Source organism: Anser brachyrhynchus (assembly GCF_964034855.1).
Source record: "Anser brachyrhynchus genome assembly, chromosome: 27".
Taxonomy (NCBI): domain Eukaryota; kingdom Metazoa; phylum Chordata; class Aves; order Anseriformes; family Anatidae; genus Anser; species Anser brachyrhynchus.
Genome location: NC_137720.1, coordinates 4879804 through 4907333, shown reverse-complemented (window position 1 = coordinate 4907333; position 27530 = coordinate 4879804). Strand labels below are relative to the sequence as shown.

Below are 27530 nucleotides of genomic sequence, written 5' to 3'. Positions count from 1 at the left end.
GACGGCACCCGAGGAATCAGTGGGCAGGGGACAGCTCTTTAACTGATTTGAGCCAGAGATTTCTGGAGGGGAATGGATCTTTGGTCCCCTTTCATTGCCGTCATGAGCATGTTTTGGTAGCACCTGATAAACTTACCCTGATGGACGCTCCTAATGAGTCGGGTGCTGTACAAACAGAGCCACAGAAGCCAACTCTGGTAGATCAAGACTCTGAGGGTAGTGCTCCCAGACCCCAGCCAGTTCCCTCATCACCCCCCTGCCTGCACCTTCTGACCTCAGGTGATGGCCCCAAGAGAGGGTGGCTCCCCCCACAGCCCTCATTTGCTGTCATCGCCGTGTCCATAGCACTGGGAACTGGTCTGGCCCCATATTCGCTCTCCCAGACCTTCCCAGGAAACCACAGGGAAAATGGAGAGAGCGATCCAAGGCCTGGACAGCGCAACGACTCCTGAAAATGAGTTCACGCCGAACGCCAGGCAAGCGCTGGCCCTCTCTAGTGACGAGCAGATTAGGGAAATGCCAAACTGCAGGCTTGGGACTGTGGTGCCCAGCGGCTCGTCCTGGCCCTGTGCCGCTCACTGCCAGGCGCACGTGTAACGATGGGGTGTCACCAGACTGCAGGTCTCCAGCTCTGCCAGTCCGGGAAGCCAGAGCCTGCTCACTGCTGACTCTGCAGCTGGGATTTTGGAAGATCTCCACAACCCCAGCTGTTTTTTTTCTGCTCTGGAGCGAGCCTGACTCAGTCCCTGCAGTCGCTGTCTGCAGCTCTGACCTACCCGGCTGCACGGACGTCCCAGTGCCAGACGAACAAGCCAGGGCGGCCGGCCAGTTCGATCCAGGCCAGTTCCTGGGAATATCAGCAAGCTCATACGAGTGGAGATGAAGGGGCCCTTTAGGAATTTCACAGTGGGGCTGCCAGCTTCATCTGAGCTCCGCTAGACCAGGAATGGTTGCACTGGGGAGTGGAAACAGCATGCTCTAAAACGATGTCTAAGGCTGGATGTAATCCTGCAGATAAGGAAGTAGGGAGAGAGGCTCCAGGGTACATGGGGAGATCTTAGGGTCTTGCATGGCACCTGCTCACACTATTGCTTTTCCCTTTTGACCGAGCAGTACAGGACTGTATGCCCTGTATGCTGGTGTGCCCAACACCTTGGTGCTGACAGTCCTGAGTTACAGCCAAGACAGCGAGCCCTGGGCCTGGGGTTCAGAGCACGCCATAACCTTGACCAACACCACATTCCCCTCCCTTCCAGACCCCCTGAGCCCCACCAACGTGACCCTGAGCAATGCGGAGGAGCAGAGCTCCTTGCAGGCCCACTGGAGCACCCCGGTGGGAGAAAGGGACTTCTACCTGGTGACGCTGCGGGAGGCAGAGGACAGCACTCCAGCCAGGAACATCTCCGTCGGGGGAGACAGCAGTCACGTCACTTTCCACGGGTTGAGCCCTGGGAAGCAATACTCTGTCCAGGTGACAGCGGTGGCTGGCCCCTACCGGGCTTCTGCCCACAGCGCAGCAGCCTGGACACGTAAGCAGAAAGCCAAAGCGCGTTTTTTCTGGGTTATTTTTGGTGCCCTGCAGAGGGGCTGAGCTCTCGCATGCGGGAGGCTGGTGGGCCAGCAGTGGGGATTGAAGTGGGGGCAGAAATGGGGCTGTGAGTAAGGTGGCAGCTGGCCTCAGGAGCCCCAAAATCTGCTGCATCGTGGTTCCTCCTGAGGAGTGAGTCAAAAATCTATGGCCAGACCTGTGCTGGGTAGTGGCAGGCACTAACCCAACCTGATCCTTCTCGTAACCCATGGGGTTGGTGTTCAAGAGAGCTTCTGTCCTCTGCTCACAGCAGCTGGTTCGCTGGGGGTAAATCACCACCAGTCCATCCAGGGCAGCATCTCCCCTGTCCCAGTCCCTCCTGCGTGACTCACGGAGCCATGGTCAGCACTCAGACACCTGCCCCAGGGCTGCCACCCCAGGGAAAATGACCGGAGCCTTAAATAGTGGTGGTGATGGAGCTCTCGCTCAGCTCCTAGAGCTGAGAGCAGTAAAAGGCTCTCTCTGCAGCCCCAGCTGCCTGTATTTGGTGGGGAGACTGCTGCAGCTGGCTGCCTGATGCACTGCCCCACGCAGCGACGTGTGTGACGTTGTCCCTGTCCCTTGCAGAGCCACTGGCACCGTCGGGCGTGAGCCTGTCCAGCCAGGGCAGCCCCTACAGCCTGCTAGCCAGCTGGGAGGAGGCAATGGGAGAGGGCTACCTGCTGGCCCTTGGCCCTGTGGAGCACCCGGGGGAGAACAGCTCACTGCTCAGAGGTGTCACCAACTTCACCTATGAGGGCCTGCGCCCTGGGACCCTCTACACCTTTGAGGTCAGCACTGTGGCTGGCCCCTACACATCTGCAGCCCGGCGCATCACCAACTGGACACGTGAGTCTCACCATGGCCGGCCCTGGGATTCCCACTAGGTCCTGTCCTTTCCCTTCTTGTTGTGCCTCAGGGGACGTCATAGCATGGGACTTTTGAAAATTCACCCAATAAAAAGCCCCTCCTCAGCCCCGCTTTGGTGGCACTGCTCAGGCTGGATCTGCCCTGAACCACCTCTCTGCTGCCCTGCTCCACACCACCTTGCCCACCCCTGCCCCCAGCACCAGGGCAGCCCTCTCCTACCATGCCACTTTGGATTCTGTGCTGGTCCAGTCTCTGGGCATGTTCCCCCCGCTGTCAAACCGGCCTGTGGGTGTCAGCGGGGCTGATGGTGGCCTGCTCAGACCCCACAGGTGGCCAGAGGACCCTGGTGTGGGTGCTCCTAGCAAAGGGAAAAGCATCCTGGGCTGCACCTCTGCCTGGTGACCCCAGTCCAGGAGCAGCTGTGACTTTAGCCCTTACCTGTCCTAGATCCTTTGCCCCCGGAGCAGCTGACCCTCAGCAATCGGGGCCACAGCACCTCTCTGCAAGCCTCCTGGAGAGCAGCTCCTGCTGGCAACACTGGCTACACAGGCACCCTCCGGGAAACCAAATCCCAGGAGCAGGTCGGGAACGTGTCTGTGGGGAACAACTGGACAAACGTCACCTTTGAGGACCTGGTCCCCGGGCGACAGTATACACTGGAGATGGCTGCTCTGGCTGGGCCTTACAGATCCAGCGTGCGATCAGCGACGGAATGGACTTGTGAGTGCATAACGCCCACCCCAGCCCTCCTGCAGGCTGCAACCAGGGCCTGGCCAGAGAGAGCAGAGAGCTTGTGGCATGGAAGCAAGGCAGAACGTGGACTGTGTATAGCAGGGACGCAGGGGCAGGGCTAGACAAAGGACGAGTGGAAGAACAAGCAGAGACATTTTCAGCCAGGTTGGCAGCAAAAGGGTCCTCAGCGCAGGAGAGACCCATCACAGAATGGGAAAACGTTACCAAATGCCACCCAGCAGGCAGGGTGGGGATGCGCTCCCACGTCTGTTGTAGGGCAGATTATTATTTATAAGTTCAGACTATTTGGGGTTTGATTTGCCAGGGCTGGTGACCAAAGCCCACTGGGCACAAGCATCTGAGGGTGCCCAGGATGAGTGCGTGCTGGCAGAGGGCCCTTTTTGTGGTCAGCTGTTGTATTCCCAACTCCTTTCTGATGTTGTCCCCCGAAACAAAAAGGCTGTAACTCATCCTGGGGCAGATCCTGTGCCAGCACATCGCCTGCACCACGACTGCCGCTCACTGCTTGCTGTCTCCTCTCTCAGATCCACTGGCTCCATCCGGCGTGACCCTGACCAACACCCGGCGCCCGCTGGGGCTCTCAGCCTTCTGGGACAAGGCTGCCGGCGACGTGGACCAGTTCCACCTCCAGCTCTACAGCAAGAGCCATCCGATGCAGAGGAACATCTCCGTGGGGCCAAACACCCACAACTTCACCTTCCTGGGGCTGTCCCCTGGAGTTCAGTACTTCCTGAAGGTGACGGTCCTTGCTGGCCCGTACAGGTCCTCATCACACTTTGCCACCGAGTGGACATGTGAGTGAAGAGTGGTCCCGACCTCCTGCAGGGATAGGGCATCCTGGTGTTGCCCGCAGGGCTCGCAGTGACATGGACGTGCCCAGGCCACCTCTGGAAGGAGGCTCCAGTGAGATATCTATGATCCATGCTCCTGGGAATGGGAGCGTGTGTCATGACCTAGGTGCTGTGTGCTGGCTTCTGGGCCCCCAAAAATGCTTTTTCCCAGCTCAGGCTTTCCCCAGTCATGCCAAACCTTCTACTTGGAGCATGCATTATGTCAAGGCTGGCCTCAGACTGGCAGGAGAGGGATGCAAGAGGGGGCACAGAGACCACTCTGGGCTTGCTGCTGCCTTTCCACGGAACAGGGCATGGTCCTGGGCAACCTGCTTGGGCAGGGGGTTAGACCAGGTGTCCCTCAGAGGTCCCTTCCACCTGAACCATTCTGTGGTGCTGTGTGAGCAGCCCACAGGGGAGCAGAGTGCTCTCTTCTGTGCCTCCTGCTAGCAGCACCCTGGGGACGCACATGGGCAGTTTGCACAGGGTGCCAGCAAGGGGAGAGCTGGCAGTCAGCTGTCCACACTTCTCCTTTAGCCCTGTGCGGAGGTGTGGGCTGGGTCTTGACCTCTCCATCTGCTTTCCTTCACCAGCTCACAGACTTCCACGCTGTTTTTCCTCCTAGATCCCCTGTCTCTGGCTAACGTGAGCGCACAGCCTGGCCGGAGTCCCCAGGAGCTGCACGTGAGCTGGGTGGAGTCAGGCGGTGGCAGAGACCACTTGGTACAGCTCTCGGTGGCTGAGTCCCTGTCCATCATCAGGAACGTGTCTGTCCCCCGTGGAGTCACCCATCTTGACCTGGAGGGGCTGGTGCCGGGGTCCCGATATCGGGTGGAGATCATTTCACAGGCTGGGCCTCACCGCACCTCCTCTCAGACTGCCATCGGCTACACGGGTAGGGAGGCAGCCCCTCTGCGTGTCCCAGCCCCTCTGCATGTCCCAGCCCTGGCAGCCAGCCTGGCAAGGGGCTGGGGGCCAAAGGGAGCCCCAGGGCTGTCCTGCAGGAGGGTCCTGTGCCCACGTCCCTGCAGCACCACTGGTGCCCGTCTCCTGCTCAGGATGCTGGGAGCCGCGCTCATTCTGGGCCCAGGGGTTCAATGGGGCACACGGGGACCCTGCCCCACACGCTGGGACAGGGACTCTGGGGCCACGGTGGTGACGTGTTATCACCTGGGACAGAGGGAGCAGCTTGGACCTGGGAGCAACCTGCTGCTCTCAGCACTTTTTAGGCAGCATTTTCGGTGCTCGCGGTCCTGCAGCTCCCAGCTTCGTTCCCAAATGAGAGTCAGTCCTGTGCATCCCAGGTTTGTCCCCTGTAACGCCGTTTCTCTCCCGCAGTCCCACTACCTCCTCTCTCCCTGTCAGCAAGCCCTGTCAGCACTGCCTGGGCTCTGGCTGTGCACTGGGAGACCCCTCCTGGGCAGAGGGATGGATACCTGCTCAGCGTGCACGAGGAGGGCTCGTCCTCACCAGCAAGGAACCTGGAAGCAGGGAAAGACAGCACCAACATCACCCTGGGACGGCTGGCACCAGGGACTTGCTACCTTGTTGGGATCTGGGCAGTAGCCGGCCCCTACCGCTCCCTCCCCAGGAACACCTCTGGGTGCACAGGTGAGCATCCTCAGCACCCTCAGGTGATGCAGGCAGGGGAGCTGCAAGGAGCCTCAGGTGGGATGGGATCTGTGTTTGGAGGAGGACTGGAGGGCACCGTGGCCTTTTTCTTGATGTTGCTGGCCTGTGGTCATCGCCTGTCTCTTGCAGCCTTCTCGCACCAAGGGGCACAGGGCACTTGCTGGGCTGTTGTGCTGGCTGCCCAGGGAAAGCAAGGCTTCTCTGGGGATTTTGTTGCATGTTCAGGACTGCAACAACTCGTTCCAACTTGTATATTTGTCTTTCCTTGCAGTTCCTGCTACTCCAACAAACCTGAGCCTTACCAACCCAGGCAGCTCCTCGGAGCTTCATGCGTGGTGGAACAAGCCCCCCGGCAGGAGGGACCACTACCGTGCTGTTCTGTACAGCCTCACCACCCGGAGCAGGGAGCGGGTCCAGACCTTGAGTCAGGACGCCCAGAACGTCACCTGGACTCACCTGGAGGCAGGCAGCAAGTTTGCTGTGCAGGTCTTTGCTGTGAAAGGCTTCTTTGAAGCCTCCTCCACCAACGTCACCCAATGGACATGTGAGTCTGAGCGGCTGGGTTGAGCACAGGGCTCTCCACTGTGCCCCGCAGCCCCACTCTGAGCCCTGCAGAGTGCCCACCACCACCTTCCCCATCCCAACCCCTCCCTGCTGTGCACGCTCATCCTTCCTTTCTGCTCACACCTCCCCTGCGTGGAGCCAGACCCCCATCCCCACCAGGGAATGGCACTGGGCATCTCCCCTCCTTGTCCAGCTACAATCCCCAGGGATATTGTGCTTGGAGCCCTGCGCACTGACTGCCCATTTGCCCCCATCCACTCTGGGAGGATTCCTGGTGGCCACCCTTCCCCTTACTTGGTGCATGAGCACCCACCCGGCCAGGCAGCCAGCTCCCAGCACCGTGGCACACAGCAAGGGCTGACCCTTTCCCTTATTTTTTTTCGTTTCCAGATCCCTTGGCCCCTGCCAACTTCACCCTGAGCAGCCCCTCTGCCTCGGCACTGCGGGCATCCTGGGCAGCCACAGGGCACGGAGCAGAGGGCTACGTGGTGGAGCTCCACGACACTGCCTCCAGCAGTCGTGCTGGGCACACGGTGCTGGCTGGGGATGCCAGGAGTCACACCTTCAAAAACCTGAACCCCGGCACTCGCTACAGCGTGGCGGTGAGAGCCACGGCTGGGCCCTACCACACCAGCACCCCAAACCTCACCCACTGCACACGTGAGTATGATGCTCTCCTTGCAGCCGGGTGTCCTCCACCAGATCTCCTTCCTTCCCAGTTCAAGTCAGAGGCCATACTGGTCCAGACAGATCCTGCCTTCCTCTCCCATCCACACAATCCCCATGGCCTGGCCACCCACACCAAAGTAGCCATCCACATGCAGCCCTAGGGAGGAGGAAATCCCTTGAGGCAGCTGCCAGAGAGCCAAGAGCAAAGCCACCCTTCGGGACCTTGCAGAGATCCAACTCCTGTAGCACCTGGGGCTTGGCACGGAGATGGAGCATCTCCCTTCCTTCAGCCCAGACATGGCTCCTGCCAATAACCTGTATTTTCTCCCCAGGCCCACTGCCCCCCGTTTCTGTGCACTTTCTGAGCATGGGGCACCCCGACAGGCTCAGCGCGTCCTGGGGAGCCGCGGCCGGGGGACGAGACGGCTACACGTTGACCCTGTACCACACCAGGCTGGGCACCGTGGCAGCTACGGCCTCAGCTGGGAGAGACACCCACAACTTCACCTTCACGGGCCTGGCCCCAGGATGCCAGTACTCCCTGGAGGCCAGTGCCACAGCTGGACCATACCAGGCAGCAGCACCCAACATCAGTGGCTGGACGCGTGAGTGCCCAGAGGAGCGTCCCCTGCAGAGGGGTGGGAGAGGCTGCACTGGGCAGCCCTGGAGAGGTCTGGGAGGTTTACGGGGGATCTGGTGCCTTTGGAGGTGTGTGTACCCACGTGCATGGGCACGCTGCTACCCTCCTAGGCACATGGATTTTGTGCCTATGAACTTTGCAGGCTTGCACAAGTACACGCTGGTGACATGCAGGGTTACCCAGCTGTGCCCCCACGGGGACATCCCCCTGCCCAAGCAGCCCCATCTCCCTGTACACCCAAGCATTTGCACCCTTGTTGAGTCTCCTCCAGCAGGTAGAAAACACATTACCATAAAGGTCTGTGAATCAGAGCGGTAGAAGAGGGTCATCCACCTCTTTCTCCCAGCAGAACAGGTCTCTGCTCTGGAGATGGAAGAGCCCAGCCTCTCTGCCCACCCAGAGGGATTTTAGGGCTGCATGAGGTTTAGACAAGCCCTCTGCCAGTTCTGTGTGCTGGAGGATGTGTGCATACACCTGTGGCAAGGTCTGGCAGCTGGGCACGGGGAGGAGAGTGAGAGTAGGATGTGGATGAAGAAGGGCTGGTGAGTGAGTGACCACAAAGGGTGAGAAGTTAGGTGAGGTGGGAAGGTAAAGGTGAGGTGGGAAGGGGATGAAGAAGAAAAGTAAGGAGTTGGAGCATGCTGGAGTGGCCCTGCATATCCAGACCTTAGGGAGCACCGATCCTGCCCCACAGTGTCCCACCAAGCATCTCTTTCTTTCTGCCTGGCCTCCGGTCCCTAATACCAGGTCTGATGACTCCCCAGGCCCGCTGCCCCCGGCTGCTGTGCGCTTGCTGAGCACGGGGCACCCCGACAGGCTGAGCGCGTCCTGGGAAGCCGCGGCCGGGGAGCGAGACGGCTACACCCTGACCCTGCACCACGCCAGGCTGGGCACCGTGGCAGCTACGGCCTCAGCTGGGAGAGACACCCACAACTTCACCTTCACGGGCCTGGCCCCAGGAAGCAAGTATGTGCTGGAGGTGGTCTCCGTAGCTGGGCCCTACCGGACACCTGCAGGGAATGTCAGCAACTGGACGTGTGAGTAGTGGGGTTTGAGGGTGATTTTGTGCCTTGCTGGGTGCAGGTGTAGCCTGTGTAGGATTGTAGCAAAGGGTACGGGTGTTCAGCTCCCACCTCCAGCTGGCTGGGTGCACCCTCCTCGCCCGTCTCGGTGGCTTGCTGCAACTGGGACAAGGCTGTCTCTGTTCAGCCAGGCACCACTTGAAGCTTGCAGAAGCTGCTTTGAGCTGCCTCCAGGCTGGTGGGTGCAGCCGTCCAGCCGAGACAAAGAGCCCTGTCTTGCATGGTGCATCCCTTCCGATGACACTGCCAGTGACTGAGCAATGTCCTCGGACCCTTCACTGATACATGATGCTCATCCTGTCTCTCTAGATCCCCTGGCACCCCAAAACGTGTACATGACGAACCAAGGGTATCCCAACAGGCTGAGCGTGTCCTGGAGAGCTGAACCCCACGGACAAGACGGTTACAGGCTCCTCCTGTATCACTCTGGGTCGGGTATTTTGGCAGCCAACACATCTGTTGGGAAAGGCACCAGCAAATTCACCTTTTCTGGCCTGGCTCCGGGACACAAATACCTGCTGGAAGTGGTGTCCATGGCAGGGCCCTACACAGCCTCCGCAGAGAACATCAGCGACTGGACGAGTAAGTGGTGGGAGCTGGGGGTCGTGCGTGATGCTCAGCCCTCCCCAGCTGGGCAGGCTCAGCTCCTGCAGAGGGAAGGGGCAGGGATGGAGCCGGGAATGTTGTCTGGAAGCTGGTATGGCTCTAGCAGTGGGATCTGGTCTGGGTGAGCCAGTGGAGGGGAGAGCAGGCAATACGGCTGCCCTTTGGTACCTCACCATCCCCACTGCCTTTCTCCCAGGCACTCAGAAAATTCCTGGCATGGGAAATATGGGGAAGCCAGGCTTTTTTTTTTTTTTTTTTTTCAGGAATGTGGAAATTGCAGATAAGCACAATAAGCCTTTTCATGTGCTTATCCCCACAGTCCCTGCACTTTGCTTGGGAAATCCAGAGGTCTCTGCTCCCATGCTCAGCCAGCCCCTTGCGGGGTATTGGGAGTCACATGCGGAGCCCTTCAGGCAGGTCTCTGATGCAACTTGCTAATTAGTGAGAGGAAGAAGCCGTCTCCTCATGCTCATCACTCTGCTTGTCCTCCCATTGCCATTTAAAAGCCGTTTCTGGTAGTGGCAGCCAGCAGCTGCAGCAGTGTTATCACTGAGCACATGAAGTTTCCCTGCATATTCCCCATCTTCTGCTTGTACCTCTACAAATGGAAGAGAGGGCCTGGCATCCCAGTAACTTTCCCCCCGTGTGGTTTTCCTTGCAGTCCCCTCGGTTCCCAAAAACCTGTCTGCGGTGGCAGAAGGGAACAACACGATGCTCATCTCCTGGGACAGTGTCCCTGGCCAGCAGGACGACTGCCAGCTGTGGCTGCGGGACCCCAGGAACAGCTCTCTGCCCTCACGGCACACTCTCGCCAAAGGACAAGTCCAGCACCTCTTGCAGGGGCTGGTGCCGGGGAGGAACTACTCCATCTCCTTGAGCTGCGTGGCTGGGCCCTACTGGAGCAGCACCAAGCTCTTGGCAGTGCCAGTGGGTGGGTATGGGTCTAGGAGGGCTGAGAAATGCCTGGGGGGGCTTGAGGCTGAATCAGCCCTTGGGGTTCAGCAGCAGGGTGCAAGTTTTCCTGGTGGGAGATACAGGAGAGCAGCAAGGTGACCCCTCCAGAAGCCATCAGCTCCCTAAACCCCACCACTTCCCATGATCCGGTGGCCTGGCTACTGGTAGAGCAAAGCAGACTCTGCAGAGAGCTCCATTAAACCGCTTCTCTTAAAAGCCATCTCCTGCTCAGGTCCTGACCCACTCACCTTGTCCTGTGGCCCCTGGCACAGAAGTTTCCTGAGCCACAGATGTCATAGAATCATATCCCAAGTTGGACCCACAAGGATCATCCAGTCCAACTCCTGGGTCCCCAAAGGACCACCCAAAAAATCAGACCGTGTGTCTGAGAGCATTATCCAAACACTTTGAGCTCTCCTGTTGACCCTGGGACTGGCAGTACAAGACTGTGATGGTGACACATGGGCTGGGGCTGGGATTTCTCTGGCCCAGTACGTTAAGGGCCTGCCATAGCCAGGGCTGTCTCCTTCGCAGAGCCAAACCCAGTGGAGGATGTGCAATGCCTACCGGAGTCCAGGAGCCTTTTTCTGAACTGGACCAGCTCTCCAGGAGACGTGGAGGCTTATGAGGTGGTGACAGAGAGACTCTTTGACAGATCCCCCACCTCCAAGTACATCGTGAGCGTTCCTACGAGCATGGCCAGGCTGGAGGGGCTGGGCCCAGACTCTTCTTACCGAATCACGGTCAGCACAGTGGGCATGAATGCTGTGAGGAGCCGGGCTGTGCCTCTGCTCTGCAACACAACAGTGGAGGGTGAGTGCCCTTCTTTCCCACAGCCTTGCCACAGACCCCGGGAGAGGACAGTGAGTGTTGCTGATTAGACCTGGGGACTTCTTCAGACATCTCTGAGCTTTGCGTGCCCCACACTGGTCAGGGGCAGGGCTCTGGGTGGTGATGCTGGGAGCCATCACGTGCTGAGCAATGGGTCCGTGGGAGCTAGGGCACACTAACAGGCTGTGCTTGCTGGTTCCCCTTCCAGCCCTGCCGCCACCCCTGCGAGCAGACGTCTTCCAGGTAGAGGCCAGCTCCACAGTCATCATTTCATCCGACCTGTTCAGCGAGGAGAATGGCCAAATCGAGTACTATGGTGTCGTCGCTACCACTAATGATTCACGTAAGTGCTCCTGTGCATTCGGAGCTGCAGTGGCTCCCCAGAGGGCAGCGGGTCCCCTGCACACCACGTCCATGCTACCTCTGTCCTCTTGCATGTTCCCCTTCAGTGCTGAGGCCCACCCAGAAAACTATGTCCAGCACGTGGTATGACCACTACTACGGGACGGAGGACTCCTACCTGGCTGTGCTAATCCCCAATCCCTTCCACCCGAGCTCCAGGAGGTCCCCTGAAACCTGGCGAGTGCCAGTGGGAACAGAGGAGTGTGGCCAGTCCAGGGCAACGTGCAACGGGAAGCTGAAAGCCAACGAGCAGTACAGGTGAGAGATGCCAGCCTCCCTGCTGAGAGGCTGCAGGACAGAAGGGACCCCACGAGTCCCCTGCAAGGTGCCAGCAGCGCCCTCGCTCTCACCTCACCCTCGTACTCTGCAAACCCCCAGGAGCAGAGCCCGGGGTTTGCTCGGCCAAGCAGCATTTGAGGGATGCAAGGGCTGACGTATCAGAGGATGTTGGTGGAAGTGGGCAAGGAGAGGGAGAGCAGAAACCAAAGTCGAGGCTGACAAGGGCTGTGTAGGTTGTCTTGGGAGCTGGACAGTTGTCCACCTCGAGGCTAAGACTGGAAATGGGTGCTGTTACTTGGATATGACTCAGAGCCACACGCACACGGGGAGTGGGGACGTTAGTTCAAATGGTGCCTACGCAGCCGGGGTCCCAAAGGTTGGGGGTTGCAAGTGCACAGCCTTAGGTTCAAATTCCTCACAAGGCATACACACACACAGATCACAAGGTCCATAAATTCACAATCTTATTCGACAGTAAATAAAATACAGCAGCATGAATGTACTAGCATACATACTTTATTGTAGGGCTCCTTTAAAATATTTGCTGGTAAAACAAGATTTCTTCTATGAACAAAGAATCCTTTCTTTAGTCAGTCCATTGTTAATAGGGGCCATATTTCCAGGCAGTCCTGACAAAGGGTCCTCCAGAATCTAGAAGATTGTCCCTCTCCAATTTAAAGGAACATATAGCAAGGATGGCTGAATAATAATAGAAGTCTCAGAGCTTTGGGAAAAGAGAGAGGAATAACTTGAGAGAGTGTGTGCATGACAAGAGAGCCTCACATTCTCATATGGGTAAAATGCGGAGGCTTAGATCTGCCCTTAAGTTTGGGGTGAGTGGAGTCCAGGTCCCTGGTGCCAGGTTTGGACCTGCTGGCTCTCCTGCCTTTCTTGTTTTCTTCTGCTTCTCTTTCTAATTCTGTTATGTGCAGGCTCCACGCTTACACACACACACAAAAAAACAAACAAACAAACAAAAAAAAACCTTAAACTGGAGCCATTTGAGATGTACACGTGTTACCAAACAGGGACTCAAGCGCCCTGTTTGGGCCAGCTCTGGCAAAGAATAAAGGTCGCTGTCAGCACAGGGCTGAGTCAGGTGGGTGGCAGAGGAGAACAAAAGGGATTTTCAAGAGAGCCATTCCCTTGGAAATCCCACCCACAGCAGGATGTCAAGAGCTAACAGCTGTTCTCAGCTCTCCTGAGGCAATGTATTATCATGCCTGGCAGGATAATTGAATGATCCTGCATTCCCATCCCGTGCCCATGCAGGTGTTGAGGTATTGCATCCCAGAGCAGGCATGGGATAGCATCCAATTGACTGAGAAGGTTTGAGATTGATTGCCCATCTATTTTTCCTTCTTGCTATTGTTCCTGCCCACTCACCCTCAGGCATGGCTCAGCAAACCTTGCTGCTTAACCCCTGCAGCCTCGGGTCTGGCTTTCTGCTCCAGCCAGCACTGCTGTGCGTCTGAGGGCTGCCAGGGCACTGGCTCAGACCAAGATCTGCCAGACTCCGTCTCCTAGCTGCCAGCAGCCTCGAGGGTAGTTTAACAACAGCACAAACACAGCAGGAGACCCCTCTGCCCCCCCAAACACTGTCCCAGCCTGTGTGTATCTCCACCTTCACGCTGCCCAGTTGCCATTTTCCCTCCAGCATCCACTTTCGGTAAGGGAGCAGCTCTGTTACGGTGTCATTACACCACCTACTGTCACTGAGTAACATGTACTTATCACCACTTTCATTTTGGCTTCCCTAAATAACGTATATCCTCCCTATTGTTTTACCAGTTAATCATTAGCAGTGTGGTGAAAAGCAGGTACCCCTGACAGCCCGTTTCTGCTCTGTAATCCAACCCTTCTTTCCTATCTTTCAGTGAGTTATTTATCCACAAACCCCTATCTCATACCACAGCGTCTGCAGGCCCAGTTTCCAAAGAGATCTTTGCTCCCAGAAGCCAGGTCTGGGATGCTGCCAGAGGGAGCTCACCCTGGACTCTGCAAACCCTAGGCTGCTAAAATCCAAAGCTATGTTTGGAAGCCCTACCTTGCATTTAGGGTACCAGAGGACCTGCTCTTCCAGGTTACGCACTAGGAGGAGAAGGAATTCAGCTCTGCAGGGTGCTGTGAGGCTTGGTGTGTGCACTGCTCGGAGGAGGAGGATGTAGGGCAGATCTCCACGGGGAGCAGGAGGCCCCAGCCAGCTCCGTGCTCTGTATGGTCTGGGTCAGGGCTCAGCCCCACCAGCCGAGGTGCCCCTGTTTCAAAGTCACCAGGCTCATCTCTCCCAGGAATTAATGGGTTGGCGTGAGCTGAGACGGTGACTCAGCCCACCTCCATCCTCCCCACCTGCTGCTGACTTTCCCTCTTTCTACCCAGTAAGCGAGCACAGCTCGCTGCCTGTCTGCAGGTAGTGCCTTGGAGGAGAGCTGTTCCCCATTTGCACTTTCTGACATTTTCTGACATTCTCCCAAGTGTAACAGACTTGTCCGCGAGGCAGAGAAGGGAGGAAAGACCACTTCAATACATCCCCTAAATCCCATTAAATCCCATCCCGGAAAACCAGCCTCTTCCAACACAGAGGCAGCTGGCCCTTACCCTTGGCTCTGCCTGCTGCTGGCTGCCCCTGATGCATGACTCCGCTTTGCCCTAGGTTCAGCATCGCTGCCTTCACCAAGTACGACCCAGTGGCCCCTGCAGTGTCGTTCACCACATTTTCAGGTAAGATGGGTACATTATCTCACAGCTGCTCTGTCCTCTTCCCTACCTGGCTATGCAGGTTGGAGAGAATTAACAACCAGCTAATGGCAAGCAAGAGGGAGCTCATGGGCTGTAGTAAATGTAATAAACAGAGTAAATGTAGTCATTCACTGGCTCCTACTTCTGTCAATTTTTCCTCTTTTTGATTCCAGCTGCTCAAGGTGTGGATGCAACTCCGCTCCCAATGCCAGTAATAGCTGGAATCGTCGTGGGATTTCTCTTGACACTCACAGTCATTTTTGCTCTGGTCTACTGGAGGCAGCTCAGGGCAAGGAGGTGAGGATGAGCCATCTCTTACCCAGCGGGCACAGGCTGGAAATCTCAGCAAAACCCAGCCTTAAATGCCAAGCCAGGAGGAAGAGCAGTGAGAGGGTGTAAAAGGAGCTTTGGGGAAACCAGGACACACAGCAGCTGGAGCTGTGCCTGAGAGATAGAAAGCAAAAGCAGCAGGCAGAGGGGAGCTGATGTGAGCCTCCTGCTCACAGGTGCTCCGAGAGCCAGCAGCACACAGTACGCGTGCAGCATCAGTCCCTGCGCTGCAGGGAAGAGTAACAACTCCCATGTTTTGCTTCCAGAGCACAGAAGAACAGCCTGCCCCAGGAAATGGTGACCTACAGCTTGAGGTGAGTGCTGCCGGCTGGACTCTTCCCTCTCTGCTTGCAAGGCAGGTGCCAGAGCCCTTCACCTACCTCCTTTCTCATGCTTTGACTCAGGAAAAAACAAGCTATGTGTCCTCTCCTTCCCACTACTTTTTAAAGCCTATGGTTTCCCATGTCCATCATTTATTGCCCACCTCCATTCCAAGCCAATGCAAGTGGAAATGTATTGTCACCTCCTCTGCATGGCTTCTGCAGTAGGAGAATATCCTCACCAACCTGAAATCCCTCCTAGTGTCTTAGCAATGCTCTTGGACTGGCTTCTCTGGGCAGTGCTGTGGGCTATAAACCACCCCTGTGTGTGCATCCAGGTACCGCAGGTCTCGAGGCTGGGCTGTCTCTCTGGCTGCGTGGCTGGCCTGCCAGACCTCCCAAAAGCTAAGGCAAGTTTTCCTCTGGACTTCATTTCATGCAGAAATGTCCACCGGCCAATTCCCATACAGAACTTCAAGCAGTACTATGAGATGAAGACAGCAAGTGGTAACCACGCTTTTTTCCAGGAGTTTGAGGTGAGCTGAGACTCCTGCTAGAGACGGGACTTAATTTCCCCCCTAGATAGCTTTTTCAAATCCAGCCTGGCTCAAAAGAAGATGTCGTGTCCCAGCTGTTGGGTGCAGATGCAGGGACAGTAAGCCACCTCCCTGGCCGCTCAGCTGGGCAGTCCCGGAAGCCAGAGGCTGGATGGACCAAGCGATCAGGCAATTCCCTTGCTCAAAACGTGTTTTGTTCAAGTTGTGGTAGAAATACGTGTTGTCTGTGACATGAGGTGAACGAGCACGGCCCATAGCTGCTGGTGTGCAAAGCTAAGGGCCCCCGACCTGGGCTGGAGGCAAGGAAGTGGAGCAGTATTGCAACGAGATCCACCTGGGCGGTTTGGGAAAAGAGCCTGCAGCCAGAAGGATTTTGAGGGGCACTGTCAGAGCCACAGGATCAGGCTTTGAAATTCATTTCAGGCTAGCTTCCCTAATGCCAATGTCTGCGGGCTCTGAGTTGCTCTGCAGGCAGCACCTTTGAAAATCCCATCAGCGATTTCAAAGCCTCTTCAGATCACCCTTCCCTGTTCTTCTGAGCAAGGGCTCGGGCAGAAACAGCAGACGATGCTTCATTTCCTCAGCACGAGATTCTCTGAGCTTCTCAGCAGATGTCTGACTTCTGGGTGGGCTTTTAACCCCATGCCTGTTCCTGGGCTTGTTTTCTAAACACAGTGCTGTTGGAAAAGGCACTGGGAAAAGCCACCAATGGCTTGAAATACACAGGCTATCCTGGGTAAATCATAAAGCAGTTCCCTCATGAAACACCAGGCAGAGCCGTTGGCCAGGGCAGGCACCTGGGTTGGCCAGGAGCAACCTGGAGGCCACTGGTTGTGCTTAGCTTCTCCCTCGTCCCACAGGAGCTGAAGGAAGTTGGGAAGGAGCAGCCAAAGGTGGAAGCCGAGCTGACAGCCAACGTCTCCAAGAACAGATACCCGCACGTGCTGCCCTGTAAGTGCTGCCTCCTGCCCCCAGCTCACAGGGGTGAGCTCTGCTCAGGGATGGGTCCCAGATGGACACCATGGGGAGACCGTGCATGTCCCAGGGCGTTGATGAGCGCCCTGATACCTGCTCCCTGGGGAGGAGGGAGACCGGCAGAGCACAGAGCCTTGCTGCTGGCTGCATACATGGGGCTGGAGGAGCTACGGGGACTTCTCGTGATGTGTAACCCGGATGAAATTGCAGCCGCGTCTTGGGGAAGGGCTGCCTGGGGTCCCACATGTGTGTGGTCTCTTTCAGATGATCATTCTCGGGTCAAGTTGAGCCAGCTGGGGGAGGATCCGCACTCGGACTACATCAATGCCAACTTCATACCTGTGAGTGCCCGCTTGCCTTCCCCACATAGAGACACGGCCTCAGGGCACCATCAGAGAACCCAGCCCGGACTGAGGCTGTGAGGGCCGGTGGACAAGAGCCACTGGAACCACAGTTGGCAGACTGGCAAGGTGCTGGGGTCGGGCAGAGATTCGTGGTTGCCCTCTAGCAGAGGTTGATGGCAATCATTTGATGGCAAAGCGCTGTGAATGCAGAGGAGTGAGTGTGGGGAGACTGGCAAGGCTTTCTTCTTTCTTCTCGAGCGCTGTCCTCTTTCCATCCTCTCCCAGCTTACTGCCCCGTCTGTCTGTCTGCTCTTTCTCCTTCTGGTCTGTGCAGCTGCATTTGAACAACCCCGGAGCTGTGCCAGCATCCCCCATCCGGGAGCTTTCCCCAGGTAACTGGCAGGGCACGCAGCATGCTGTGTGAATCCGCGGGGCATGCGTGTGCCAACGGGACAAAGGCAAAGAAGTCTGGGACCTCGCATGCTCACCCTACCACTGGCTGAAGAGCTCACAGAAGGCCCAGATTTGTCTGTCCCTGGTTAGGCTGAACGAGGAACTGCTTGGAGGGAAGCGGGGGGTCACGTCCCTATTCCAAAGAAGTAGAGCACGTGCTGGGCAGCACGTTTCCTGTGCAGTCAGCTTCTTCCGAAGCTTCTGCTGAAGTCAGCTGCCCAGGAAGCTGTGCTCACACGGGCTGAGGGCATCTCTCCATCTACAACAAAGGCAGATTAAGGACTGACTCGGTCCCAGGGCAGGATCCACCGGCCTTGGGAAACTTGCTGACTCCTCCTCTCCGGCTCTTGTTCAGGGCTACACATCCCAGCAGGAGTTCATTGCCACCCAGGGGCCCCTGAAAAAAACAATAGATGACTTCTGGAGGCTGGTGTGGGAGCAGAACGTCTGCAACATCATCATGCTGACGGTGTGCATGGAGAACGGGCGGGTAGGTGTGTGCCTCCGCACTCGGCTGAGCCCGCATCCATCTGCAGGAGCTGAGCCCAGCGCTGGGTTTGGGGGCTCTGAGGGTCCCTGCACACGTGGGGCTCTGGGGTGAGCACAGGCCTGCAGCTTCTCCAAAAGGCAGCTTGGGTGGAAGAGGAGGATGTATGCAGCTCTGCATTAGCTTGGTGGAGGAATGGGCAGAAGTAGAGCTTAGCTGGGACCCAGCCCACCTCACCCAGGTAGTTCAGCAGCATCTGAAGTTATTGCTTCAGGATGAGATGCCTCATACAGACCTGCTCCATTCCCCATGGGTGATGAGACCTGCACAGGTCATTTCTTCAGCAGGAGCCAACGGGAGGTGGGGGAGAGCAGTGCAAAGCTCCCGGTGTGAAAAGGACCCCCCTGCTGGCTCCGACAGATCTGCCCCAGCTCCCCACACATCTCCAGATGCTCCCAGGGAGATGCGAGGTCACCCCCGCGGGCAGGCTAGGCCTCGCTGTGACCCTGTCCTACCTGTGCCCTAGGTCCTCTGTGATCATTACTGGCCATCTGAATCTGCCCCGATCTCCTACGGGCAGGTGCGGGTCCACCTGCTGGCGCAGAGCAGCTCTGACGAGTGGACCATGCGCGAGTTCAAGCTGTGGCACGTGAGTAAGGACCCGGGGCCCCGTCGAGGGCTGTGGGTCTGCATGGGATGCAGCAGGATTTCTCCTCAGTGGTGGTGGCAGAATTTCCTTTCTGTGCCAGTAGCGGGGTTCAAAGAAGACCCAGCCCCCTGGGGAGCAATCTGCCACCTCAGGCGTGGTGACACGGACGTATCCAACACGCATCGCGCCTCCTGCCCACCCTTGCTCCCTCCTTCCTACTGCCCTGATGTCTCCGCTATGGGACTTGGCCTGCAGCTTCAAGGACGTGTTTCAGGGCAGGCAAAGGCAGCTCTGCCACCTCCACATGCCTCGCCACGTCAGGGAGCTCTGGGGACAGGACAGGGCAGCAGAAGCCACCTGGGATGCTCCTGGGGCTTCGGGGTGCATGCTGATGATCAATGTCATCGACCCTTTTTCAGGAGGGCCTCCGGGCAGAGCGGCACGTGTCCCACCTGCACTACACAGCCTGGCCCGACCACGGGATCCCGGAGTCCACGACGTCCATTATGGCCTTCAGGGAGCTGGTCCGGGAGCGCATCCAGAGCGCCAAGGACGCGGGGCCGACCCTCGTGCACTGCAGGCAAGGCGCAGCACTGCGGGGATAGCAGGGGGGGATGACTTGTGGGAGAGGGTGTGGGAGGCCAGGGACCTCCTGGTGCACGAGGTGGGAGGGAAGGCAGCATCCAGGGCACGCACAGGCTGCAGAGAGTCTCCTTGCTTGGGCATTGGGGATGGCAGGGCTGCAGGCAGCCTGTCATCCAGTCTGGTTTGGAGAGGGACCCTTTATCAGGGAGTGTAACAGTAGGACAAGGCGTAACTGTTTTAAATTAAAAGATTTAGGTAGATTTAGATTAGAAGTTAGAAAGAAATTCTTTACTACGAGGGCGGTGAGGCCCTGGCAGAGGCTGCCCAGAGGAGCTGTGGGTGCCTCATCCCCATGGCAGTGCCCAAGGCCAGGCTGGATGGGATTTGGGCAGCCTGGGCTGGGGGCAGGTGTAATTAGATTAGCTTTAAAGTCCCTTCCAACCCAATCACTCCATGATTCTGTGATTCCCAGGGGATGCTCAGCACTCCCAGGGCAGTCTCAATGGCTCCCCAGGCCCTCAGTCATGCTGGTGCCCCCCAGGGCGAGACATGCCTAGCATTAGGGGGAAGCTCATCAGCCGCAGGATCAGGCAATGCTTAAGCCTTGCTGTCTGTGCTCCCAGTGCTGGGGTGGGCCGCAGTGGTACCTTCATCGCCTTGGACCGGCTGCTGCAGCAGATGAAGCAGGAGAAGTTGGTGGACACCTTTGGCGTGGTTTATACCTTGCGGATGAACCGCTACCAGATGATTCAGACGCTGGTAAGAGCTCTGCTCCCTCTTCCCCCAAACCCATTGCTTTGTGGCATAAAAGCCACCAGGGCTGGCAGACAGATGTGCTGGTGGGCTGGTCCCAGCACCCCAACTGGTCTCCAGCCTGTGGCTGTGCCATGGTGCTGCTCAAAGCAGTGATATCTCCCAGGGCCAGCTCAGCTGGAGTGAAAATTGCCCTTCCATGGGGCTCTCCAGCAGCTTCTTGGCTTGCCAGACCCACAGCAGCAGCACACAGTCTCAGTGTCAACACCCAAGGGCACGTAGCAACAGGATCAGGCCCTTTGCAGACATTTCTTGACCCACACCAGGCCATTGACCTGTGTTGCCCCACACCCCAGATACTATTTCAAGACCTCAGGGCTGGGATACGGTGTCAGTACTAACCTTCAAGACAGGGGAGGGGTACAGGGGCTCTGAGATTGAACTAACCGAGAGGTTTGGGGGCATGAACATAGGACATAACCTGCCCACTGGGTACCACACCCCCCTTCATGGTGTCTGCACGGTGCAGGATTGCTCTACATTGCTGTCTGCCTTTGCCTTCCAGTCCCAGTATATTTTCCTGCACAGCTGTATCCTGGACAAGATCTTGGAGGAACCACTCCTGGGTTTATCAGGGACAGAGACGTAAGGGCCTGCTGCATTTCGCCTGCTGCTTTCCCCCTGCCCCCCACCACCCCAACCCACAGCCCCTCCAGGCAGCAAGCTGGGATCCTGAGCTCAGTCTGGGCCTTGATCCCAGGACAGAAGGACAGGGAAGTCCCACCAGCAGTCACACCCGGTGTTTTGAGGGGGGTCAGCCTGGGGCTGGTTGCTCCCTGCAGCACAGGGAGCCCAGCCTAGACACAGGGCACACGGCGAGGGCTTGGGGGACCGCATCCTCCTTCCCTTCAGTGTCAGTCTCAGGGGCTGTGCCAAAGAGCCGCAGAGCTCCCAGGGGTGGGAGCAGGTCAGGGCTTCGCCCCTCTACCCTGTTTCTGAGCCTACTTCTGGAGGTGACCTATTTATCTGTATGGCCAATTTCTCTCCTACCTCATTCAAAAGAGGATGCCCTTGCCTATGCTGTGTCCTGGCAATGGGCTCTGGGCTGTGCTACAGCTGAGACCCGTCAGAAAGGGGCTGGAGAGCCACAAGAGGGGTGGAGGTCTGCCCACAGCCCTGCCCAGCTCCTGCGGACACAGCCTGGGTAATTCTGCGCTTGTTCAGCCTCCCCCTTACCACCAGTTTCTCTCCTCAGGTCCTGCCCCATCCCACTGAAAAGCTTTGCACAGCACTACGCCCAGAATGCAGCCAAGTCCAACACGGGCTTCCTGAGGGAGTATGAGGTGAGCGCTGTCCTGGGCAAGGTGCGGGGAGCCCTGCACAGCCACACACACTGTGGGGGCCTGGGGAGCATAAGCAGCTGCTCAGACTGGGGGACACCCTAGAAGTGCCTCCTCAGTGGGTCCTGTACCCCAGTTTCCCTATGCCTGGCTCTCCTGGCAGCGTTCCCCTCTCCATGGCACTGCATCCCCAGCCCCCTCACATGTCCTGCACCGAGCAGGATCCATCCATGACCCTTCCTTCCCAGACCCCATGCAAGGTAGGGACCTACGGGAACACCGCTCTCCTATAGAGAGATGCAGACAGTGTGGAGCAGACCTGGCAGCCCACCCCACTGAGCCTCGGCTGGGTGGTCCCGTGGCTTACCTGCCTCCGCATGGGCAGCTGTAAGCACCCTGCTGCTGAGGCTGGGTGCCCTCAGGAGTCCCCAGATCTTCCTGAACCTCCTCTGCTCACTGCTTCCACCACTCTCTTTCACTCAGACCCTCCTAGAGGTTGTCAAGGAGGAAGCCAGCTCTGCAACACCACCTTCAGGCAACCAGCAGACGCGGTCCTCTGCCAGCATCCTGCCATGTAAGTGCTCTGACACCTCGCACCCTCTTGCCATGCCTCACAGTGCAAGAAAGCCCTTTGACACGCCGGAGTGGGTCCACCAGAAGGCTACCAAGGGGCTGGAGCATGTGTTGTATGGGGCTGAGGTTGGGGGGAGGTTGTTGAGCCTCGAGGAGAGAAAGCAAAGGGGAGATCACATTGCTGCCTTCAACTGCCTGCTGGGAGGGCACAGAGAAGATGCAGTCCTCCCGGGTGCACCATGGAAGGACAAGAGGCAACAGGGATAATTTGGAAGACACAGGATATTCCAGCTCAGTACAAGGGGAAAAAAATCCCATGAAGACGGCCGAAAACTGGAACAGGGGCCCAGAGTGTCTGCAGCATCTCCATCCTTAGAGATATGCAGATCTCCACTGGACAAGACACCGAGCAAGCTGCATGCACTGCATGCACCTCCTTGGAGAAGGGCATTGGGATAGAAAAGGATCAGCATCTCCAGGAGAAGCTCTGAGGCTGTGTTTTGAGGACCAGCACCCGCAAGCTGGACAAGAGCACTGCAGAGGGGGGATCTTTGCAGAGAGGTGGTGAATGGGGGGGCTGGAGTTGTGCAGCTGCTTGCAGGAACTGTGCGAGCGTGAGGCCGCCCTCCATCGCCCACATCTCTTGCAGATGATCGCTCCAGGGTGAAGTTCTCCCTGCTGGAACAGGGCCCTTTCTCGGGTCTCCTGCAGGCGTGGCGCATCCCGGTGAGTCGTGTCCCCCCCGCAGCAGGCGGTGCTCCCCTCTCCGCAGCCAGCCCCTGCTCCCCACCGCCGTTGTGACCCTGTGTGCGGAGCTCTTGTGGACCAGAGGGGTCTGTGGGGATGAAGGATGAGTCTTGCCTCCCTCCTGGGGCTCTGCCCAGTTTGGGCTGTCCCCTTTTCCCTCCCTTGGGGCTTCTTCCTCTCCCCTTTCCTCCTGACATGCTGAACTTCCCTTCTTTTCCTGGCCTCTCCCTCAGTTGCCCAGGCTGCCCGGGTTTCTGTACCACCTTCTCCAGCTGGAGAGTGATGTTCTCATTCCCCACCCAGGGCTGCAGCTCCGGCAGAGACTATCTGGCTGTGCAGGGGCCTGACAAGCTGACCATGGAGGACTTCTGGACCCTGGTGTGGGAACAGGACGTTCACACCATCCTAACGCTTCTGCCGTGGCAGGAGAAGGGGGAGGTAAGACACTGTGCCCACCTGCTCCTTGGCAGAACAGGGATCTGTTTAACAGAGCTGGAAGCCAGAGGAGCTCCAAAACTTGGGCTGTCTTTTCTGAAGGGCCGCTTCTTTCATCCTGAAGCCTAGTGCAGAGCCAGCTTGGCTGATGCTGAACCTTTCCTCTTTCAAAATGCTCCCACAGCCTGTCACAGGAGGGAGGCTCTTTGCTGCCCACCATCAGATCCTTGGTCTCTTAAAGCTGCATCCCCAGGGCACCCACGGACAGCAGCTCCTGCCTCTGTCCAGCCGAGCTGGAGAGCATTTGCTGAGCTGAGTCTCACTGCCAAACACTGCTGTGCTAATGGGGAACCTGGCTGCAGTCCGCTGGTTTTTCCAAAACTCCTCTGGGTTTTAGCTGGGGGATGAAGTGGCATGGAGGGGTTTTTGGGGAGGTCTCGGTCCAGCTCCATCACAGCCCCTTGAGATGGTGAATGGTCTGCAGTACGGCCACCAACAACACGAAGCCAAACTTCTTGCACACAGGTCCCAGCTGACGCGTGCTGGCCCCTGGAAGGAGACTCTCTCTGCACAAAGATGCTGACCATCCAGTGCGGCACCGAGAAGCCTGTCTCGGGATGGAGGTGTACCCAGCTCAAAGTGAAACACGTATGTGTCCGTGGGGCTTCCCCACTGCCTGGGACATTTCTCACTGCTAGCCAACGGGTCTGGAGGGGCAGGGGTTGAGAGGTCTGCGGGGACTTGGCTGAGGTGCCGGAGCAGGGTGCCAGCAGCCTGTGAATGCGGGAGGGAGTCTTGATTGCAGCCTGCAGAAGGACATCTGCCAGGCAGACATAGGAGATGCAAGGGAGAGGCCTTGGAGGCTTCCCCACCCCTTACCAAAAGGTCTTTCCGACCCTCTTGCAAACTCACACAGCTCTCAGTTTCCCTCACAAGGTGCAGGTCAAGGTGCCGGGGAAGGAGAGCAATTCCCCTGGGCACTGTACCCACGGTGCAGGCGATGGGCAGTGCCCCAACAGGGACTCCTAGGACAGCGTTACAGAAGCTCAGGAAAGCATCTGACAGCCTAAGGACTGAACCTCTGGGGCTCCTCTGCATCCAAACTCACCCATCCCTCCCCAACGGCCGTGTCAGCTCTTTGTGTCTCCCCAGGAGAAGAAAGGAAAGGAGAGGCAGGTGCAACAGTTCCTGTACACGCTCTGGAGCAGCACGAAGCAGCCAGACGTCCAGGACCTGGCGGAGCTCCTCGCTGCAGTCAGACGGTGCGCGCCCAGCCGCAAGAGAGCCGGTCCTCTCCTTCTGCACTGCAGGTACATGGAATTGTAGAACCAGGGAATGGTTGGGTTGGAGGGGACCTTACAGATCAGTCCAACCCCCTGCCATGGGCAGGGACCCCTCTCACCAGCACAGGCTCCCCCAAGCCCCATCCAGCCTGGCCTTGGGCACTGCCAGGGACAGGGCACCCACAGCTCCTCTGGGCAGCCTGGGACAGGGCCTCACCGCCCTCATAAGACAGAATTTCTTCCTAATTCCTTTTTGACTTTCTTCCTAATGCCTAATCTAAATCTACCCTCTTTTAGTTTAAAGCCATTACCCCTTGTCCTATTGCTACGCTCTCTGATAGAGTCTCTCCCCATCGTTCTTTCATCCCATTCTCTCTCCATCCATGAGCAGCTCCTAGGAGCAGGTACCCACAGCACCTTGGCACAGCCACCAGCAAGCCTCTGCCCCCCACCAACAGCCTCAACGTTCTGGGGCATTTTGAGAGTGTAGGTCCATAGGAGCCAGGGAAGCTCGCATGAAGCCAGGGACACAGGAAAAGGAAGGCAAACAGGGGTGGGCCAGGGACAAGCGTGGATGGAGCAGGCACTCCTGGGCTGAGGTGCCCAGACCACCACTGGGCTGGCTGCTGGGACCTTGGGAGCAGCCCTGACCTCCTCCGCTTGTGGCCAGGGACAGCAGCAGACGACACGTTAGCAGGGCTGGCCCAGGTGAGGGATGCACAGCTTGGCAGGGCAGGGTGGGCTGTGCCTCCAGGCTCCTTCGGTGGCACTGTTGGGACCGCTGGTCAGTGCAGAGCTCCCTGCCACCCACACCAGTGCTCACAGACCCCCCCCTGCCCCACCAGAGCCAGCTGCTGTGTATTTTCTCATGGGGCGTCTGACCTCTTGGCCTGGCGCCTGCAGTGATCCTCCCTTGTCGCTTGCAGCGGTGGCGTGAGCCAAATGGGGACGCTGATCTCCCTGGATTGCCTCTTGCACCAGATGAAAACGGAGAGGGTCGTGGATGTCTATGGGGTGACCCTCCAGCTGACGAGAAGCTGCTGCCTCATGACCCCCACGCTGGTAGGTGGGAAGGAGGGAGGGCAGCGGGCTGGGCAGAAGGGGACGTTGGTGCCAAGGTGCCCCCAGGGTCCCACACCCCTGCCTGGGCTACGTGGGGTTTTACTCCCTGTTTTGCCCACCCTGTGGCTCTGCCAGCCACCGAGGGCTAAGGGTGCTGCCTCTTCCCAGGGGAGGGCTTGCAATTTCCTCGGTTTTGGAGTTAGCATAGGTTAAATTGTATGTGAGCTCCTGATAAATGCAAGCTGCTCTTCCCATCCCACCCTGGAAAACACGAAGCACTGGTTTGACCCTACGTGACGAACCTGCCCTCGGTCCCCGCACATGGCTGTCAGCACAGACACCTGCAATCTGCTTTTTTCTGCCACATTCCCACTTTCCTGCCTGGAGGAGCTTGGTGGGACACCCTGCTGCATTTCCAGCTGCCCTGCAGCCACGAGAGCCACAGGGCTGGGGCAGTGTCTGATGGTTTTGCAGCTGTGCTGTGCCGTGCTGTGCTGTGCCATACCGTGCTTTGCCATGCCATGCCGTGCCATGCCAGCCCAGCCTCCCAGCCCCACGCATGCCGTTCCTGATGGGTGCTGGTGGCACAGATGCCCTCTGGTAGCGCTTCCTTTTGCTGCAGCCGCTGCGTGTGCTGCTGCAGCATCCCTGGGAACCCTCCCCACGGGAGGCGGCAGAACTGGGGCAGATCTCTCCAGGGCTTCCCAGCTGCAGAGCCGCCTGTGACCAGCTAATCGCATTCTTAATTAATGTGAACCATGCGCATGGTGGGAGCCGGAGGAGGGCAAGGCCTCCGTTGCCCCAGCCTCAGAGCTCCTTTGTATTTCAGCCGTGCTCTTGCCAAGCGGAGACACAATGTGCCCATAAACGCACAGCAAGCGCCCATCAAACGCCACTGCCCCATGGCGTGGGGGCAGCAGAGGCAGCAGCTTCCCCACCTCGCTGCGGGCAGTGCTTGTTCCGATCCCAGCACACCCTGTTCTGGCCAGCAGAGGCTAGGCAGGGCTCTGGCCTCCAGCCCCGTGCCAGCCTCATCCGTCACCACAAGGTCTGCCAGGACGCTGCCTTTCTCTCCAGCAGGGGTACACCGCTGTCACACCGGGGCATCGGCTGATGTGGTAGGGTTTAGAAGCCAAACGAGGGGGAAAATGAACCTTTGAGTGGTTGCCCCATGGGTGCTGGAGCACCCTCAGCCCCAGCATGGTGCAAGTCTCTGGGGACGGGCCCCTGCCTTTCACCAGGCAGCGAGTGTGCCTGGTCTGAAGTCAGCACGGGGTTGTCACTCCGGATTTCACAATCGGGCCGGGCTCATTGAAAACATGCTCTGGTGACCTGGAATCACAGCCATTGTGTGATCTGTGGCTTTCCTGGTCGTGCAGTGGGACTAAACCCACCGCCGGCGGGGAGGGAGGCTCCTCGTGACTTGTAGCTCAGCCAGCGCATTAGCGAGCTGCTCGGGGGCCCCTCTTTCAGGTCCCTAATCCCCCTTTCTGGCTACCATGTGATTGCAGCCCACATTTGCTGGCTGGCCCTGCCCTTCAGCGTGAGCACTGAGCACAACCTGACTTACCTTTCCCAGAGCCCTGCCAGGGGTCGGTCCCCAACCAGCCCTGCAATGCCCAGCACCTTCGCCCCAGGGCGCTTTGGAGCTTGGCATTCTGTTGTAGCAGTCTGGTGTTTGTACAGAGCATTTACCAAATCTGTAATGGAATAGAGCTCTCTGGGCCTGCGTTACGTGCTGACGGATCATTTTGCTGATCTTAAAAACAGAACAATAATGTAACTAGACTAAAATGACCCAGACTGGGCGCTTGCAGAGATCTACCCTGGTCAGCCCTTCAGTCCATTTTGTTGGGACAACCACCGAGGGACGCTCCTGCCCACAGGTCTTCCCTCCTCATCGCAGGTCACTGCCAGAGCTTGTGCACACCAAGGAGGCAGAGCTCTCCCCATGTGCTGCCCTGCAGCAGCACCGAAGTTGCCCTGCAGCCGTGGTTTGGGTGCAAACCCTGCGGCACATCCAAAAGCCACAGACGTGCAGATTGAGGAGGTCAGGCGCCGTCGTTCCTCTCACACCTCAGTGCAATTTGCCTTCAGGTTTTATGAGTGGGGATGGTGAAGCAGAAGGAAACAAATATGGTGTAACTGCAGCTCCAGGCCCGATTCTTCCTTTCTGGGTAGCTCTGGTGACACAGGACAAACGCGGACCGCTTGGGACA

General features: G+C 57.9%; 1 protein-coding gene across 1 annotated transcript in view; it reads left to right on the top strand.

Moving 5' to 3' along the window:
- The window catches only part of LOC308183256 (receptor-type tyrosine-protein phosphatase V-like), a 40648-nt gene that overhangs the window by 12469 nt on the left and 649 nt on the right, over positions 1–27530 (top strand). The window contains 33 exon segments of the mRNA XM_080569058.1: positions 1257–1529; positions 2156–2416; positions 2885–3157; positions 3715–3984; positions 4646–4915; positions 5359–5631; positions 5924–6196; positions 6607–6876; positions 7218–7490; positions 8290–8562; positions 8917–9189; positions 9875–10144; positions 10702–10980; positions 11207–11341; positions 11448–11658; positions 14333–14400; positions 14592–14715; positions 15015–15062; positions 15511–15604; positions 16486–16576; positions 16865–16941; positions 17753–17887; positions 18411–18533; positions 18953–19113; positions 19742–19877; positions 20437–20516; positions 21127–21214; positions 21695–21785; positions 22434–22510; positions 22835–22969; positions 23492–23614; positions 24119–24276; positions 25176–25311. Coding sequence (XP_080425184.1) covers positions 1257–1529; positions 2156–2416; positions 2885–3157; positions 3715–3984; positions 4646–4915; positions 5359–5631; positions 5924–6196; positions 6607–6876; positions 7218–7490; positions 8290–8562; positions 8917–9189; positions 9875–10144; positions 10702–10980; positions 11207–11341; positions 11448–11658; positions 14333–14400; positions 14592–14715; positions 15015–15062; positions 15511–15604; positions 16486–16576; positions 16865–16941; positions 17753–17887; positions 18411–18533; positions 18953–19113; positions 19742–19877; positions 20437–20516; positions 21127–21214; positions 21695–21785; positions 22434–22510; positions 22835–22969; positions 23492–23614; positions 24119–24276; positions 25176–25311 — 5822 coding nt within the window.